The sequence below is a fragment of the Phyllobates terribilis genome, unplaced genomic scaffold, assembly GCF_046119375.1.
Source record: "Phyllobates terribilis strain yellow unplaced genomic scaffold, ASM4611937v1 Scaffold_12__6_contigs__length_324123572, whole genome shotgun sequence".
Classification (NCBI taxonomy): Eukaryota; Metazoa; Chordata; class Amphibia; order Anura; family Dendrobatidae; genus Phyllobates; species Phyllobates terribilis.
The window spans coordinates 231,014,709-231,033,465 of NW_027362772.1; the positions used below are offsets into that span (position 1 = coordinate 231,014,709).

The window sequence follows — 18,757 nt, forward strand, 5'->3', positions numbered from 1 at the left end:
GCCGTACATGGTATTGGTAACATCTTTCTCCACGGATACTGCTACAGGTTATGAACTGGGGTCAGGTTGCACCTCTGGGCACAACATAAATGACAAGAACAACTATACTGTAATGCTGGATATAGACATGTCGACCGCGGCAGTTGAAGGATCGCAGATCAGCCACATGCTATATCCAAGGAGCGTTAGTTCCTCAATTATAAGTCCGTCTAAAAACAGCATAACCTCTAGTTATTCATACATTTCCAGGAGGAATAAAGGAAGAATTGCACGATACAGAATTCTAAAAAAAAGAAATCCCAGAAATGTTATTTTACAAGCATTTACTAAAATAGACGTGTCAGGAGGACTGCTCGTGTCACACTGCACCTAAACGAAGGGCTGCAAGGGCGATCATCCCCAGGATCTGCGGGTCACCAAAGGTAAGTCCCCTAATAATCATAAAGTGATACGGACCCCCAGACTAAGAGGTGACACCTTTCAACCATATGTGGCTCCAATGCAAACTAGTTATTTCCAGTAGGAAAAAAACTGTCCTTCTAGTAGATGCCTATGGATGGCACTAGAGAGAGTTTTCTCCCTACCGGAGGAGAGCTCATTTGCATGCAGAGAACCAATAAGAACAGGCTCTATAGCTGCCACCTACCATAACAGCTTGATCCAGCTTCTCACATCCTTGTAGGTAAGCGGTTTCAATGTCAATGCAGTGAGCCCGACTTTCCCTGTAGAAAACCCATAAGCACACTATGAAATACGCTGTTTTTGAAAACAAAAAAACATTTTGTGAGACGAGTATTGTGCCCCCTCTGCATTACATCTACAGGAGCTTTTCTGATCTCCCATTCTACATCCGTCAGCATTAATATGGAGTCGGTCCCTTTCTAGCTACAACAGCCTTCACTCTTCTTGGAAGGATTTTTAAAAGATTTTGGAGATGTCTGTGGGAATTTTTTAACCCCCCTCCCTAGTTTTATCTCTCCTCCACCAAACATTATAGCTGGCATAATGCAGTCAGGCGGGTACTGTTTTCTCGGCATTCACCAAACCCATACTCCTCCATCAGGTGTCAGATAGAGAAGTGTGATCTGTCACTGCACAGAACACGTTTCCTCCAGAGTCCAGTGGTGGCGGCTTTACACCACTCCATCCAACAAGTGTGCTTGGTGATACAAGGCATGTATGCAGCTGCTCAGTCATCAAGCTCCCAGAATATTTAGGAAGGAAGAAATGTCATAACCTGACTTGTTAAATCGGTGGCTCCTATTACAGGACCGTGATAGTATCAGTGACCTCTGCACCAGCCGTTCTGTCACATGCCTTATTTAGACTCAGTATCTGTGTGTATCCCATATGGTTGTCCTCCTGCCTGGATTTTTTTGCCCCTTTTTTATATTTATTTATTTGTTTGTTATTTAGTTGTTGAATAAAATCATGTATTTGCTTAATATAGTTGTGCTGTGTAATTTTTTGTAGGTTACCAGTTATCCGTGTGGTTACACAGCATGCAGTGTACCTTTTTGTTTGGTGTTTAACACATGTAAGTAAAGACAGACAGCATGGAGAAGGGCCGGATGCTATACACCGGAGGGAGAGGGGCCGGATGCTTTACACCAGAGGGAAAGGGGCCGGATGTTATACACCGGAGGGAGAGGAGACGGATGCTATACACCGGAGGGAGAGGGGCCGGATGCTTTACACCAGAGGGAAAGGGGCCGGATGTTATACACCGGAGGGAGAGGAGACGGATGCTATACACCGGAGGGAGAGGGGCCGGATGCTTTACACCGGAGGGAGAGGGGCCGGATGCTTTACACCAGAGGGAAAGGGGCCGGATGTTATACACCGGAGGGAGAGGAGACGGATGCTATACACCGGAGGGAGAGGGGCCGGATGCTTTATACCAGAGGGAGAAGGGCCGGATGCTATACACTGGAGGGAGAGGGAACGGATGCTTTACACCAGAGGGAGAGGGGCCGGATGTTATACACCGGAGGGAGAGGGGCCGGATGCTTTACACCGGAGGGAGAGGGGCCGGATGCTTTACACCGGAGGGAGAGGGGCCGGATGCTTTACACCAGAGGGAGAGGGGCTGGATGATATACACCGGAGGGAGAGGGGTCGGATGCTTTACACAAGAGGGAGAGGGGCTGGATGCTATACACCGGAGGGAGAGGGGCCGGATGCTTTACACCAGAGGGAGAGGGGCCAGATGCTATACACTGGAGGGAGAGGGGCCGGATGCTATATACGGGAGGGAGACGGGCCGGATGCTATACACCGGAGGGAGATGGGCCAGATGCTATACACTGGAGGGAGAGGGGCCAGATGCTATACACTGGAGGGAGAGGGGCCGGATGCTATACACCAGAGGGAGATGGGCCAGATGCTATACACCGGAGGGAGATGGGCCAGATGCTATACACTGGAGGGAGAGGGGCCGGATGCTATACACCGGAGGGAGATGGGCCAGATGTTATACACCGGAGGGAGATGGGCCAGATGCTATACACTGGAGGGAGAGGGGCCGGATGCTATACACCGGAGGGAGAGGGGCCGGATGTTATACACCGGAGGGCAAGGGGCAGGATGTTACACACCAGAGGGAGCGGTGCTGGATGTTATACACCGGAGGGAGAGGGGCCGGATGCTATACACCGGAGGGAGAGGGGCCAGATGTTATACAGTGGGGAAAAAAGTATTTCGTCAGCCAACAATTGTGCAAGTTCTCCCACTTAAAAAGATCAGAAAGGCCTGTAATTGACATCATAGGTAGACCTCAACTATGAGAGACAAAATGAGAAAACAAATTCTGAAAATCACATTGTCTGATTTGAAAGAATTTTTTTTCAAATTTTGGTGGAAAATAAGTATTTGGTCAATTACAAAAGTCCATCTCAATACTTTGTTATATATCCTTTGTTGACAATGACAGAGGTCAAACGTTTTCTGTAAGTCTTCACAAGGTTGGCACACACTGTTGCTGGTATGTTGGCCCATTCCTCCATGCAGATCTCCTCTAGAGCAGTGATGTTTTAGGGCTGTCGCAGGAGAACACAGACTTTCAACTCCCTCCAAAGGTTTTCTATAGGGTTTAGATCTGGAGACTGGCTAGGCCACGGCAGGACCTTGAAATGCTTCTTACGAAGCCACTCCTTCGTTGCCTTTGTGGTGTGCTTGGGATCATTGTAATGCTGTAATGCTGAAAGACCCAGCCACGTTTCATCTTCAATGCCCTTGCTGATGGAAGGAGGTTTGCACTCAAAATCTCACAATACATGGCCCCATTCATTCTTTCATGTACACGGATCAGTCATCCTGGTCCCTTGGCAGAGAAGGAGCCCCAAAGAATGATGTTGCCACCCCTATGCTTCACAGTAGGTATGGTGTTCTTTGGATGCAACTCAGCATTCTTTCTCCTCCAAACACAACGAGTTGTGTTTCTACCAAACAGTTCTACTTTGGTTTCATCTGACCATATGACATTCTCCCAATACTCTTCTGGATCATCCAAATGCTCTCTAGCAAACTTCAGATGGGCCCGGACATGTAATGGCTTAAGCAGGGGGACACGCCTGGCACTGCAGAATCTGAGTGCCTGGAGGCGTAGTGTGTTACAGATGGTAGCCTGTGAACTGTTGGTCCCAGCTCTCTCCAGGTCATTCACTAGGTCCCCCTGTGTGGTTCTGGGATTTTTGCTCACCGTTCTTGAGATCATTTTGACCCCCCAGGGTGAGACCTTGTGTAGAGCCCAAGATTGAGGAAGATTATCAGTGGTCTTGTATGTCTTCCATTTTCTAATTAATGCTCCCACAGTTGATTTCTTCACACCAAGCTGCTTGCCTATTGCCTTCCCAGCCTGGTGCAGGGCTACAATTTTGTTTCCGGTGTCCTTCGACAGCTCTTTGGTCTTCACCATAGTGGAGTTTGGAGTGTGACTGTTTGAGGTTGTGGACAGGTGTCTTTTATACTGATAACAAGTTCAAACAGGTGCTAGTACTACAGGTAATGAGTGGAGGACAGAGGAGCCTCTTAAAGAAGAAGTTGCAGGTCTGTGAGAGCCAGAAATCTTGCTTGTTTCTAGTGGACCAAATACTTATTTTCCACCAAAATTTGAAAAAAATTTCTTTCCAAATCAGACAATGTGATTTTCAGGATTTGTTTTCTCATTTTGTCTCTCATGGATGAGGTCTAAGATGTGTGTCCCAATACTTTTGCCCCTATAGATAAATATGAGATTTGTCTCTATCCCTCAATTTCTTTCCATGTTTTTCGTCCAGCTAATAAAGCTCCTTTGAATTTAATTGGAATTCAGATAGAAAGCTGCTATAGCATAAAATTATCTTTTACACTTGCATGTCATGAAAACTGATTGATAGATAATAGATAGATAGATAGATATATAGATAGATGATAGATAGATGATAGATAGATAGATAGATAGATAGATAGATAGATAGATGATAGATAGATAGAATAGATAGATGATAGATAAATAGATAGATAGATAGATGATAGATAGATAGATGATAGATTATAGATAGATAGATAGATAGATAGATAGATAGATAGATAGATAGATAGATGATAGATAGATAGATCATCCCTAACCAGGGATTGAAGCTTGAAGAGGGCAATTTGCATATTCCATGTGCCTTCTGGGAAAAGCGAAGAGTCTCCTTCAGCTAGAAGATCGTTGGGTACAGCCGGGACCAGCTGCTTGGAAAGCATCGCCAAACCAGGGATTGAAGCTTGAAGAGGGCAATTTGCATATTCCAGGTGCCTTCTGGGAAAAGCGAAGAGTCTCCTTCAGCTAGAAGATCGTTGGGTACAGCCGGGACCAGCTGCTTGGAAAGCATCGCCAAACCAGGGATTGAAGCTTGAAGAGGGCAATTTCCATATTCCAGGTGCCTTCTGGGAAAAGCGAAGAGTCTCCTTCAGCTAGAAGATCGTTGGGTACAGCCGGGACCAGCTGCTTGAAAAGCATCGCCAAACCAGGGATTGAAGCTTGAAGAGGGCAATTTGCATATTCCAGGTGCCTTCTGGGAAAAGCGAAGAGTCTCCTTCAGCTAGAAGATCGTTGGGTACAGCCGGGACCAGCTGCTTGGAAAGCATCGCCAAACGGCGCGCGAATTTGTTTCATTTGTTTATCCTAGGGTATCACAAGAAAGAAGACAGACATCAAGTCAGCAGGGACAAGGAGCAGCATGGCGGATGTGACAACCTACATGGTGAGCTGCAACATGTGCTACATGTTCACAGATCGACCAGAAGCTGAAACCAACTTCACCTGCCAGAAGTGTAGACTACTGGCTCTTTTAGAAGAAAAAGGTGCGGGGACTGGAAGAAAGAATTGCGACATTAAAACTCATCAAGGAAAATGAAGACTTCCTGGACAGAACAGAAGCGTCACTACTGGTCACGGAAAGTGAAGGAAGCGTCAGAGAACCTCCAGAGGCAGACAAGTGGAGGCAAGTGACCAAAAGAAGCAAGAAGACTGTGGAGACACCACCAACCACACAACTGAGAAACAGATTCCAAGGACTTGTGGAGGACGAAGATGGCACACCTAAGGATGAGGAACTACCAGCAAGCAAAAAAGAAAAGAGTACCCAGAAACACCCAGAAGCGACAAGAAAAAGGACAGCCAAGAAGGGAAGAAGAGTGGTGGTGGTGGGAGACTCACTACTGAGAGGAACAGAAGCAGCTATCTGCAGACCGGACATAACCGCAAGAGAAGTATGCTGCCTCCCAGGGGCGAAGATCAAGGATGTTACCGATAGGATACCAAAGCTCATCAGTCCCAAGGATGTCCACCCATTTCTTCTGATACATGTTGGCACCAATGACACGGCAAAGAAGGACCTACCGACAATCTGCAAGGACTTTGAAGCATTGGGGAAGAAAGTAAAAGAACTGGATGCGCAGGTAGTTTTTTCTTCTATCCTTCCAGTAGACGGGCATGGCGTCAGGAGATGGAACAGGATCCTTGATGTGAACAGCTGGCTGAGACGATGGTGCAGACAACAAGGATTTGGATTCCTGGACCACGGTGTGAATTACCTCTATGATGGACTCCTTGCCAGAGACGGACTACACCTCAACAAACCCGGGAAACACACATTCGCCAGGAGACTCGCAACACTCATCAGGAGGGCGTTAAACTAGAAGAAGAGGGGATGGGAAGAAAAATGCCGGACACGAACATGCAACCAGAGGACATACTAATGAAAGATATGAAGTGCGACAAAGAAGGTCCAAGACAAGATACTTGGAAGGGAGGTAAGAAAATTTCTAATACAATCCACAGGGAGAAGATTGGAACAAAACAAAATCGTGTAAACTGCGTGCTAGCAAATGCCAGGAGCCTGACAAACAAGATGGATGAACTGGAAGCAGAAATATCTACAGGTAACTATGACATAGTGGGAATAACCGAGACATGGTTGGATGAAAGCTATGACTGGGCAGTTAACTTACAGGGTTACAGTCTGTTTAGAAGGGATCGAAGAAATCGGAAAGGGGGTGGAGTCTGTCTATATGTAAAGACGTGTCTAAAGCCTACAATACGGGAGGATGTATGGGAGGGAAATGAGGAGGTCGAGTCCTTATGGGTGGAGATACATGGGGCAAAAAACAATAATAAAATTATCATAGGAGTCTGTTATAAACCACCAAATATAGCAGAAGCCACGGAAAGTCTATTAATGAGACAAATAGACGAAGTAGCAAAAAATAACGAGGTGATTATTATGGGGGACTTTAACTACCCCGATATAGACTGGGAAACCGAAAGCTGTAGATCTCAGAAAGGAAACAGGTTTCTGTCAATTATCAAAGACAATTATTTGTCACAACTTGTGCAGGAACCAACTAGAGGGACGGCCCTTTTAGACTTAATATTAACTAACAGGCCAGACAGAATAACTGAGGTGCAGGTCGGGGGGCACCTGGGAAATAGTGACCACAACATTATACAATTCCACATGTGCTTCAGTAGGGTGCCCAGCAAGGGAGTCACAAAAACACTGAACTTCAGGAGGGCAAAGTTTGATCAGCTAAGAGATGCCCTTCACCTTATAGACTGGGATAGTATCTTCAGTAATAGGAGCACGGATAGAAAATGGGAAATTTTCAAAACAGTCCTACATAGTCACTGTAGAAGGTACATACCTTATGGGAATAAAAGGGCTACGAATAGGAGGAAGCCAATGTGGCTAAATAAGGAAGTCAAGAGGGCAATGAAAAACAAAAAAAGGGCTTTCGGTAAACTTAAACAAGAAGGCAGCGAGGAAGCGCTAATAACTTATAGGGAAAAAAACAAAATCTGTAGGAAACAAATAAGAATAGCAAAAGAGGAGACAGAGAGACTAATTGCCAAAGAAAGTAAAACGAATCCCAAACTGTTCTTTAACTATATAAACAGTAAAAGGATTAAAACTGATGGAGTTGGCCCATTGAAAAATAACCTGGGTAAAATCATAGAGGGCGATGAGGGTAAAGCAAACCTAGCTTCTTCTCCACTGTTTTCACAAAAGAAAACAATTTATCGGAGGAAATGCAAAGTGATAAAGTAAACCCTCCGCTAAATATCACCCACCTAACCCAGGAGGAAGTTCAGAAACGCCTAAATAATATCAAAATAGACAAGTCACCAGGCCCAGATGGCATACACCCCCGGGTACTAAAAGAATTAAGTAATGTGATAGACAGGCCGCTGTATCTTATATTCAAGCACTCTTTATGGACAGGGACTGCCCCACTAGACTGGCGCCAAGCAAATGTGGTACCAATATTCAAAAAGGGGTCTAAAAGTGACCCTGGGAACTATAGACCAGTCAGCTTAACGTCTGTTGTGGGTAAATTGTTTGAAGGATTTCTTAGAGATGCTATTGTAGAATATCTTAATGATAATAACTGTCTAACTCCATATCAACATGGATTCATGAGGGATCGCTCCTGCCAAACAAACCTGATTGCCTTCTACGAGGAGGTGAGCTCACAGCTGGACCGGGGAGAGTCAGTGGATGTTGTATACCTTGACTTCTCCAAAGCGTTTGATACCGTGCCACACAAAAGGTTGGTATATAAAATGAGAATGCTTGGTCTGGGGGATAATGTGTGCAAGTGGGTAAATAGCTGGCTGAGTGATAGAAAGCAGAGGGTGGTTATCAATGGAGTAAGCTCAGGGTGTGTCAGGGTTACTAGCGGGGTGCCTCAAGGGTCTGTCTTGGGCCCTATATTATTTAATATATTTATTAATGATCTAGTGGAAGGGTTGCATAGTAAAATAGCAATATTTGCAGATGATACTAAACTTTGTAAAGTAGTTAATACAGATGAGGATAGGGTACAGCTACAGGAGGATTTAGATAAATTGGGGAGTTGGGCCAAAAAATGGCAAATGGGGTTCAATGCCGATAAATGTAAGGTCATGCACATGGGAAAGAAAAACAGCAGTCACCCATACATATTAAATGGGAAACCGTTGGGGAAATCTGACATGGAGAAGGACCTGGGCGTCTTGGTTAATAGCAAATTAAATTGGAGTGCCCAGTGTCAGGCAGCAGCTGCGAAGGCAAATAGAGTCATGGCATGCATCAGAAGAGGAATAGGGGCATATGATGAGAACATTGTTCTTCCTCTGTATAAAGCGCTGGTAAGGCCGCACTTAGAATATTGTGCACAGTTCTGGGCTCCGGTGCTCAGGAAAGACATATTGGAGCTAGAGAAGGTACAAAGGAGGGCGACTAAGGTAATAAAGGGAATGGAGGGACTAGAATACCCAGAGAGGTTGTCAAAATTAGGCCTATTTACGTTGGAAAAGAGAAGGCTTAGGGGAGACCTCATAAACATGTATAAATACATCAGGGGGCAGTACAGAGATCTCTCCCATGACCTGTTTATACCAAGGATGGTGACTAAGACGAGGGGGCACACTATGCGTCTGGAGGAAAGGAGGTTCCTGCACCAGCATAGAAGGGGATTCTTTACGGTCAGAGCCGTGAGACTCTGGAACTCTCTGGGAGAGGAAGTGGTGATGTCCAACTCACTTAATGAGTTCAAGAGAGGCCTGGACGCCTTTCTTGAGAACAATAAAATTACATCTTATGCTTAGTGATAGTTAATTAATCCAGATTGGTGTCGGGAAGTGAATTTTTTCCTCAATGATGTCAATTGGCCTATACCGCATGTTTTTTTTTTTTGTTTGTTTTGGTTTTTTTTGCGTTCCCCTGGATCAACGCTGCGGAATAGCTGCAGTGCACAAGAAATAGGCTGAACTGGATGGACGCTTGTCTTTTTTCGGCCTTATAAACTATATAGATGATAGATAGATAGATAGATAGATAGATAGATAGATAGATAGATAGATAGATAGATAGATAGATAGATAGATATGGGATAGATAGATAGATAGATGATGGATAGATAGATAGATAGATAGATAGATAGATAGATAGATAGATAGATAGATGATAGATAGATAGTATCTTACACTTGCATGTCACGAAAACAGTTGATACAAAGCATAGATTTCTTCTCTGTAGAGAACATAATGTAGGGTTCTTCATGTAAGGCTGTAAGAATATTTGGATAGTTAGAAATAATTAGAAAACTATACAGAGAAAATATCAATAATGAATAGCTTCTTCCACTCAATAGAGGAAAACTGACGAATTCACCAATATTTATTAATGTTGGAACCAGAATGGCCCCTCCACAAAGAAATATGTTGACTATGACCAATGATGACCATTCAGTATGTAATGAGCAGTGCTTTTCTCCTAGCTCCCGGTCCCGCACCTTATTCTGCTGTCAGATTTTCCCTCTCTACCTCCCACCTCAAGCTCCCCCAGCCCACGTAGTCCATGAATTTGAGCCAATACCCCATGAAATTGTTTGCTAAGAACTCATCTCTTCTGGAGAGGAGTCTGGTTCTCACCTCCCAACAGCAAATAGGACAGGATCATCCATGGTCATGGTCTGCTTCTGAGATATGTACTCAGCCGCCTTACTCCCCATCACTCCTGCATCATTACAGACACTTCCATTAGCCATATGTAAGCTATGACATCACTTACCACATTTCTTGTGAATATCCTTTGCTCGTTTACTTAGAGGCACAATCTCATGGCAGGAGAACATTTTAGCTTTATGGGTCTCATCTCTGCACTCCATGCACAGCGGCTGATTACAGGTATTACAGAAATACATCATATCACCCTCCTGGAACAAGAAAAAGATTAGATGCATATATATAGCTTGAAAAGGTATTCCATATTTTTTTCAAGTTGCACCCACAAACTTAGTGTATTTTATTGGGATTTTATGTGATATACCAACACTAAGTAACAAGTATTTGTGGAGTGTAAAGGAAATGATACATCGTTTTCTAAATATTTTAAAAATATAAATCCTAAAATTGTGACGTGTATTTGTATTCAGCCCCCCCTGAGTCAATACTTTGTAGGACCACCTTTCACTGCGATTACTGCTGCAAGTCTTTTGGGGGTCTGTTTCTACCAGTTTTGCATATCTAAAGGCTGAGATATTTGCCCCTTCTCTTGCCCCAATCTCAGTGAGATTGGATGGAGACGTCTGTGAACAGCAATTTCACATACTCTCACATATTCTCAATGGGATTTAGATCTGGACTGAGACTTGGCCATTCACACACAAGAATATGCTTTGATTTAAACCATCCATTGTAGCTCTCACAGTATGTTTAGTGTCATTGTCCTGCTGGAAGGTGATTCTATACCCCATTCTCAAGTCTTTTGCAGCCTCTAACAGGTTTTCCTCCAGGATTACCCTGTATTTAGCTCCATTCATCTTCCCACCAATTCTTACCAGCTTCTCTGTCCTTGCTGAAGAAAACCATTCCCACAGCATGATGCTGCCACCACCATGATTGACGGTGAGGATGGTGTTTTCGGGTGATGTGCACTGTTAGTTTTTTGCCACACAAAGAGTTTTGCATTTAGCCCAAAAAGTTCTAGTTTGTTCCCATCTGACCAGAGCACCTTCTTCCACATGCTAGCTGTGTCCCCTACATGGCTTTTTGCAAACTGGACTTCTCATGGCTTGCTTTCAAGAATGACTTTCTTCTTGCAACTCTTCCATAAAGGCCAGATTTGTGGAGTTCATGACTAATAGTTGTCCTGTGGACAGATTCTCCTACCTGAGCTGTGTATCTCTGCTGCTCCTTCAGAGTGACCAAGGGCCTCTTGACTGCTTCTCTAATTATTGCTCTCCTTGCTTTGGATGTCAGTTTAGGTGGACGGCCATGTCTTGGTAGCTTTGCAGTTGTGCCATACTCCTTCCATTTTTGGATGATAGATTGAACGGTGCTCCGTGAGATGTTCAGAGCTTATAACCTAACCCAGCTTTACTCTCCTCCACAACTTTATCCTTGTCCTGTCTGTTGTGTTCCTTGTTTTTTTTAATGCTGTTTGATCCCTATTGTTCTCAAACAAACCTCTGAGGCCTTCACGGAACATCTGTAGTTATACTGAGAAGACATTACACACAGGTGGACTTAATTTACTAATTATTTGACATCTATTTGGTCCATCTGGATTTTATTTAGAGGGATCAGATTACAGGGGATTGAATACAATGCACGTCACAATTTTCACATTTATATTTTTTAAATATTTAGTAAACCATGTATCATTTCTTTTACATTTCACAAATACTTGCTACTTTGTGTTGGTACAGTATATCATAATAAGGTCCCAATAAAATACATTTAAGTTTGTCAGTGTAACATGAAAAAATGTGGAAAAGTTAATGGGGTCGGGATACTTTTTCAAGGCACTGTATATAAATATATATACTACTACTTCTTAATTACCCAATCATCTGATATTATCACCTGCAGTATCGTAACATAGTCAGTGTATAGCCAATAATATCATAGCTGTTCCCAGCAGCAGGAGAAGAGTATGCTGTTTTTGTGGAAGACAGTGACCTGTCCACTGACCCCGCTACTAACATAATTACATTGATGTTATGAAATAATGACAAAATCAAGACAAAGCGGAGGTCACATATTGGGAGAATGAGGATCAAAGTTCACAGCAGCATAGATGATTTCAGGCACGGTAAATGCTTATTTTTTGGGAAGCAGCAACCTTATTATTTATGTCATCTAAGTGACAGGGTAAGTGTCATGAAATCATGAGCAAATTGCCTCTTCAGCGAGGGAGAGGACTTGAACTCTAGTGGCATCTGTTGGAAGCAGCAATCCTACAAGTCACTATCGATCCTTTAACGAGCCTTGCCATATGACTTAGGATAAAAGCCAAACCAGAATCTCAGTTTGCAGACATGGTGTTTCATCGTATTGCCCCTCATCAGTGCAAAATATGAGAACTGATTTGGCTGGGTGAGAGGCCCTGGACTGAGGTCTAAGGGCTAACATTTCTCCATTGAGAGAGTGACATACCGGCTCTGGCATGCCATTGTATGGAGGCTTATTCACCATGCAGTGCTCCTCTGGGAAATTTAATATGCAAATTGCCTCTTCAGAGAGGAAGAGGACTTAAACTCTTTAACGCCATCTATTGGAAGCAGCAATCCTACAAGTCACTAGGAAATCACGAGGAAACCAAGACAAACGTTATTTCAAAGGCTGAAAGGAAAAAGTCTACAGGAGCACAGATTATTTCAGGTCTGCAGTATGATGATTTTTAGTAACATCAGGAAGCACTAAAATGTGAGGAGAGGAAGAAGCAGGTTCCCACAGCCCCTAGCAGCACAGAGTATTTCAGCACATGCCCATTTTGTGGTATCAAAAGCCCTGTCTGCATATGGGTCGATTTCATTGAATAAAGTCACGTTCTTCATTTGCAACTTAAGTGACAACATTGTTCTCCATTTATTTGAAGACTACGTCTCACTTCTGAGCGACTACGGTAGAGTGAACCTATTTGTTATATAGGAAGTAAATAGATACAGGTGAGTGTTCACAGTCATATATATATATATGCACGGAGCAGAGCGCCCTACAGTACGCAGCGTACAGATCCTATAAGACTAATTCCTGGTCAGGTATGCTCCAATGAAGCATTTCCAGGTGAGACATGAACCTCAATCACCATCTTCCCTGACTTGGCACTCCTATTTCATGAGAGCGAGTTGGAGGGCACCAAGCAGAAGGTGACACTTTTCCTACCGTACAGGTCATTAGATGAGACACACACGGAATTAAGACTATTCAATTAAACATTGACTGACAGCTGAGCGGAGGAGTCGCCTTGTGTTGGGCTGGTAGTAGATGGGGACAGTATAGGATGCTGCTTGTCTTCTCTCCCGGCTGCTGACAGATCAGTGGACCCCAGAGCTCTCCAGCCCCTTGTCCATATACCAGGACTCCTTGCCACAAGGTAAGTCATAGTCATGTAGAGGAAGGATTTCTGGATCATCAGGTGCAGTTGGTTGGATCATGTGGGAGGGATTCGGACATGTGTCCCAGGTGCTCGGTGGCAGGGGTCTCCAACAAGCCACTCTGCAATGGTCAGCATTGCAAAAAAAGGGAACGGAGACTATGTGTAGCACTGCACCCCTTCCCTGCATAGTGACACCGCCGACCAACTAACTGCAGACAATTGCAGCACGACCCTAATAAAGTGTTCACATGGTAGTGGTGGCCACAGGAGTCAGCTCTCTACCTGCACTGCTACCAATACGCCATCACTTTATGAGATGCGGAAAACTTTTTTAAAGTGGATGTTCTGAATATTATATCTGCATAACGACTACCTGCCGTATCCAGTACCGACCCAACTATCACTTTTTGGGTGCCCCTAGGCTCCAGGTCTTTGGTGTGATTGTAACCCCTGCACCTACTATACTCACTCATGGTAGCGCTCACCATATCGTCTCCAGAAAATCATTCTTCCAGATCTTCCAAACAGTCTGAAGGGGAGGCTTCATCAAAGACAATAACTTCACCCCAAGTCCTCGGCAGTCCAATCTCTGTACTGAAAGCACCACTCCAGCTGTTTTTGTTTTTTTAATTGCACCGCTGGAGTAGTGCTACTAATCTAAGCCTCCTACCCCTAGTCTTATACTTACCCGCCGCTGTCTTTATTTTTTACCGGCACCGCTCCGATGACACAGTGCCATCTGGTGACCGCAACTTCTGACCACCCAGAAGTCAGAGGTCACAAGCGCTCAGTGTAAGTCTATAAGAAGGACAATGAGGCTCTCATAGATGTACATTGAGAAGTGACCTCCGGCTCGCTCCAGTGTTTGCTGGTAGGTTACAACCTGCTGAAAACAGACCAGAACAGTGCTGATAGGTGACTTCTATAGGTGCCATACCTTTTAGTGGTATTCCCACTTTCCAGACGCACTGTATCCCGTATAGTTTCAGCATTGAGTCCTATATTCTTCTATGGCAATCCGTATATCTGACGAAGGTCTAAACTGAGACCGAAATGTCATATATGCTCAATGAGGATTGCAAATAAATCATATTTTTTCTACATCAATTTAGTAGCAAGTTCTTCATAGATATCTAACTCTGAATCCCATCTGAGTCCCATTTTCAGGGCTCGTTCACACTGGCATATAACACAGCCAAGTGCTACGCGATGTTTTATCAGATAGCACTTGGACCAATGTTATACTATGGGGCTACAGAACTGCTTTAGTGCAGCCTCCACTTTAAGGTTTTCCTTGCACTACAGCGCCCCCCTGCCGCCTGGCTGTGCAGGGAACTACAGCAAATCACTATAACAGAGCAGTCTGCAGTTGTCATTAGTGACTGATGTGCAGGAAAACAGTGACGGGGATGCAGCATTAATCCACCACTGCAGCATCCTCATTCTCACAAAGAGATGAAATATCCTAGCCATGACATATAACAACATTTTATAGGGCTGGAATAAAAAGATTAAAAATAAATATACAGTGAAGGAAATAAATATTTGATCCCGTGCTGTTTTTGTAAGTTTGCCACTGACAAAGACATGAACAGTCTATAATTTTAAGGGTAGGTTAATTTTAACATTGAGAGATAGAATATCCCAAAAAAATCAAGAAAATCACATTGTATAAATAAGCCAAATTTATTTGCATTCTGCAATGAGAAATAAGTATTTGATCCCTTTGGCAAACAACACTTAATACTTGATGGCAAAACCCTTGTTGGCAAGCACAGCAGTCAGACGTTTTTTGTAGTTGATGATGAGGGTTGTGCACATGTCAGGAGGAATTTTGGTCCACTCCTCTTTTCAGATCATCTATCAATCATTCAGATTTTGAGGCTGTCGCTTGGCAACTCGGAGCTTCAACTTCCTCCATAAGTTTTCTATGGGATTATGGTCTGGAGACTGGCTAGGCCACTTCATGCCTTTAATGTGCTTCTTTTTGAGCCACTCCTTTGTTGCCTTGGCTGTATGTTTTGGGTCATTGTCTTGCTGGAAGACCCAGCCAGGACCCATTTTTAATGTCCTGGCGGAGGGAAGGAGGTTGTCACTTAGGATTTTACGGTACATGGCTCCATCCATTCTCCCATTGATGCGGTGAAGTAGTCCTGTGCCCTTAGCAGAGAAACACCCCCAAAACATAATGTTTCCACCTTCATGCTTGACAGTGAGGAGGGTGTTCTTTGGGTCATAGGCAGCATATCTCTTCCTCCAAACATGGAGTTGAGTTAATGCCAAAGAGCTCAATTTTTGTCTCATCTGACCACAGCACCTTGTCCCAATAACTCACAGAATCATCCAGGTGTTCATTGGTAAACTTCAGACGGGCCTGCACATGTGCCTTCTTATGGAGGGGGACCTTGAGGGCACTGCCGGATTTTAAACCTTTAAGGCGTAATGTGTTACCAATGGTTTTCTTGGTGACTGTGGTCCCAGCTGCCTTGAGATCATAAACAAGTTCCCCCGTGTAGATTTAGGCTGATCTCTCACCTTCCTCATGATCAAGGATACCCCACGAGGTGAGATTTTGCATGGTGCCCCAGATCGATGTCGATTGACAGTCATTTTGTATTTCTTCCATTTTCTTACTATTGCACCAACAGTTGTCTCCTTCTCACCCAGCGTCTTACTTATGATTTTGTAGCCCATTCCAGCTTTGTGCAGGTCTATGATCTTGTCCCTGACGTCCTTAGAAAGCTCTTTGGTCTTTCCCATGTTGTAGAGGTTAGAGTGTGACTGATTAATTGAGTCTGTGGACAGGAGTCTTTTATAAGGTGACTATGTAAGACAGCTGTCTTTAATGCAGGTAGCGAGTTGATTAGGAGCGTCTAACTGGTCTGTAGGAGGAAGTATGAGTCTACAAAAGCCCTAGTGGCCAGTGTGAAAAATGCAAGAATTCTAATTTTGTTTTATTTTTAAAAAATATATATCATGGTATGAAAAAAAGAAAACAGTGCATTTTTTTTAAAACCCATGTAAGATAAAAACCTGATTTAAAACAATAAGTCATTTTCTGATGATAAGTGGGTGGGTCATGCAGTTCAATGCACAGTGGGTGGTTGGTAGCACCTTTATGCAAGAAAAACAGTGGCAGCACAGAGGTTGGAGCCTCACCTATCATATTCATATGCCATGACTTTTTAAGACTGGAATAACTCTTTAAGGGGTTAATATAAATAGACATATATTATTATTATTATTATTACACTATTTTTTTCTGTGAATATTATGCTTTATAGTAACACCCCACATTTTTTTTTCATAGCTTATACCAAAATGTTCCTGCACATTCTGCTCCTGCTCCCCCTAGTGGTTGGTGAAAGAGATATTGTAACTTGCACATCATGTGGTGAGTAGTATCTCAGTGAGTGAGGGCTATGGTTCCTTCTTAGAACTTTCTAGTATATCTTGTATTTATTGAACATAAAAAAGTCACAGGTGGCTTTGGAGGGTAAGAGAAAGCTGGTGTTCATTTATTTTAATAGAATTTGTATTGGTGATATAATAAATAGCAGATCCTCTAAGGGGCCCTATTTTGGATGGAGAATACAGATTATGATTTACTGGTTCTCTGAAATGGAGTGACACCACATTCACCACTTTCTCCAGTTCAGTACGGTCTGCAAGGGTAGTTATCGGATTACTGTGACCAGGACTTTTTGAGGGTGCTGTTGCTGGCACTTATAGGGACATAAACTTTTGGAAACTCTTTAACTGTCTCCTTGGGGGCACACTCTAAATGAGTTGGGAGGAAGCACCAGAAGTGATGTGAAAAAATATAATTTTATTGGAATAGTTGTGGATGCTTGGAACAAACTTCCAGCGGAGGTGGTAGGAAAATGAATATTAAAGGAAACGTAAAACTAAAGGTATGGCTGTAAAAACTATCTCACGCTGAGTTAATCGATACCTTTGGTGTAGAAATCCGTCTAGTCATTGCTGAGAAATTCGGCATTGAATTTATATGCAAATGAGTCGCAGGTGCTTTGGGGTGCTTTTGCAGCTCATTTGCATATAACTTCAATGCTGGATTTATTAGCAATGGCTGGACCGATTTCTACCCTAAAGGTATCAATTAACTCAGCGTGAGAGAGTCTTTACAGCCATACCTTTAGTTTTAGGTAGAAATTTCTCCTGACAAGTTCCCTTTAAGTGAATTTATACGCCTATAGTAATTTTTATAGTTAGTTTAGAGTCAATAACAAAGGAGCATGGCCCTCAGAGTTGGAAATATTTTTTTCTACTTTCTACAGAATAGATAGATGTCGGCCAAATGAATCCCCACACACAGGAGCGCTCGATTGAGCCTCTGTACCTGTGTTCTATATGAGAAAGCCGCTGCCAAACTTATCTGGCAGCAGCTTATCTCCAGGGAAAACAAAATTATTGACTGCTGAAATCACCTGTCGGGTGAGAGTCGGGAGGCCCCCAGAAACATTAGACTATGGGATGATCCTACCAATATTGTCAGGTTTAGCTGACTTTAGTCTAAAGTGTACGGGGGCCTTAACCAACCTTTGAAATGGTTGAATCAATAATCAAAACTAAAACACATCAAAATGTATTTCTAAAATATTTTATACAGTCTAGGGGAAAACTGGTGAAAAAACGGCTGTTTAAAAGTAAAGAGAAAGAGGCAGTGATCACATAATGTAGGTACAATTCCAGAGGAACGAATACATTTTAAGTTAGAAATGTCACAATTTAATATTGTCCACAAAATGTATTATACATCTATAGGTTTACACAAGATGGAGATCAGTTCAGATGACTCCCTTCTTGCTTGGGTGCAACCATCCGAAAGCTGACCTCATTTACCGAAATTTGGAGAGTGTCCAGTTACTGAGATGTTGAGTTTTTTTGTGATGGCGAAATAAGTAAAAGATTTCATTTTCCACTTGATTGTAAACCCAGGTTTATTTTAAGTGAGTTTTTTTAATGAATTCACAACTTATTTTTTCACACCAGTTTTTCCCAGCTCCGCCAATATGGGAGTAGCAGGGCATGACGGGGGTGCAGCCGGGCCATGACACCACAGCTCATCTAATTCTAATGCAGTGTTTTCTACACTAGAAATCTTACTTCAGTTAGTGACTAGAGTCCGAGTGGCACATGGGGTCACTCGTAAGAAACGTGCGCCTCTTAATGAATCAGGAGTGTCTGACTCCAACACGCCCCTTCATCAAGACTGGCGAGAAAATCACTGGTCTTGATGAATCAGGGCCATTGCCTCTTATATAGCAGTGTGGTTTGTTAGGGGCACTCTGAGGGTATATTCATATTTAAAGGGTTATTCCCAAAAAAATCACGTTATCCCCTAT

The 18,757-nt window shown here is 43.3% G+C and overlaps 1 protein-coding gene and 1 long non-coding RNA gene across 2 annotated transcripts in view; one reads left to right on the top strand and one right to left on the bottom strand.

Moving 5' to 3' along the window:
* RNF207 (ring finger protein 207) overlaps positions 1-18,757 on the bottom strand; it is a 73,345-nt gene that overhangs the window by 24,586 nt on the left and 30,002 nt on the right. The window contains exons 4-6 of the mRNA XM_073657867.1: positions 10,080-10,224; positions 9,494-9,575; positions 647-722 (exon numbers count right to left, since the gene is read on the bottom strand). Of these exons, the coding sequence (XP_073513968.1) occupies positions 647-722; positions 9,494-9,575; positions 10,080-10,224 (303 nt within the window). The remainder of the gene's footprint in view (positions 1-646; positions 723-9,493; positions 9,576-10,079; positions 10,225-18,757) is intronic.
* Positions 621-16,754, top strand: LOC141173234 (uncharacterized). The gene is made up of 3 exons (XR_012252618.1): positions 621-682; positions 1,474-1,537; positions 16,702-16,754. It is a non-coding gene; the product is annotated as an uncharacterized lncRNA (long non-coding RNA).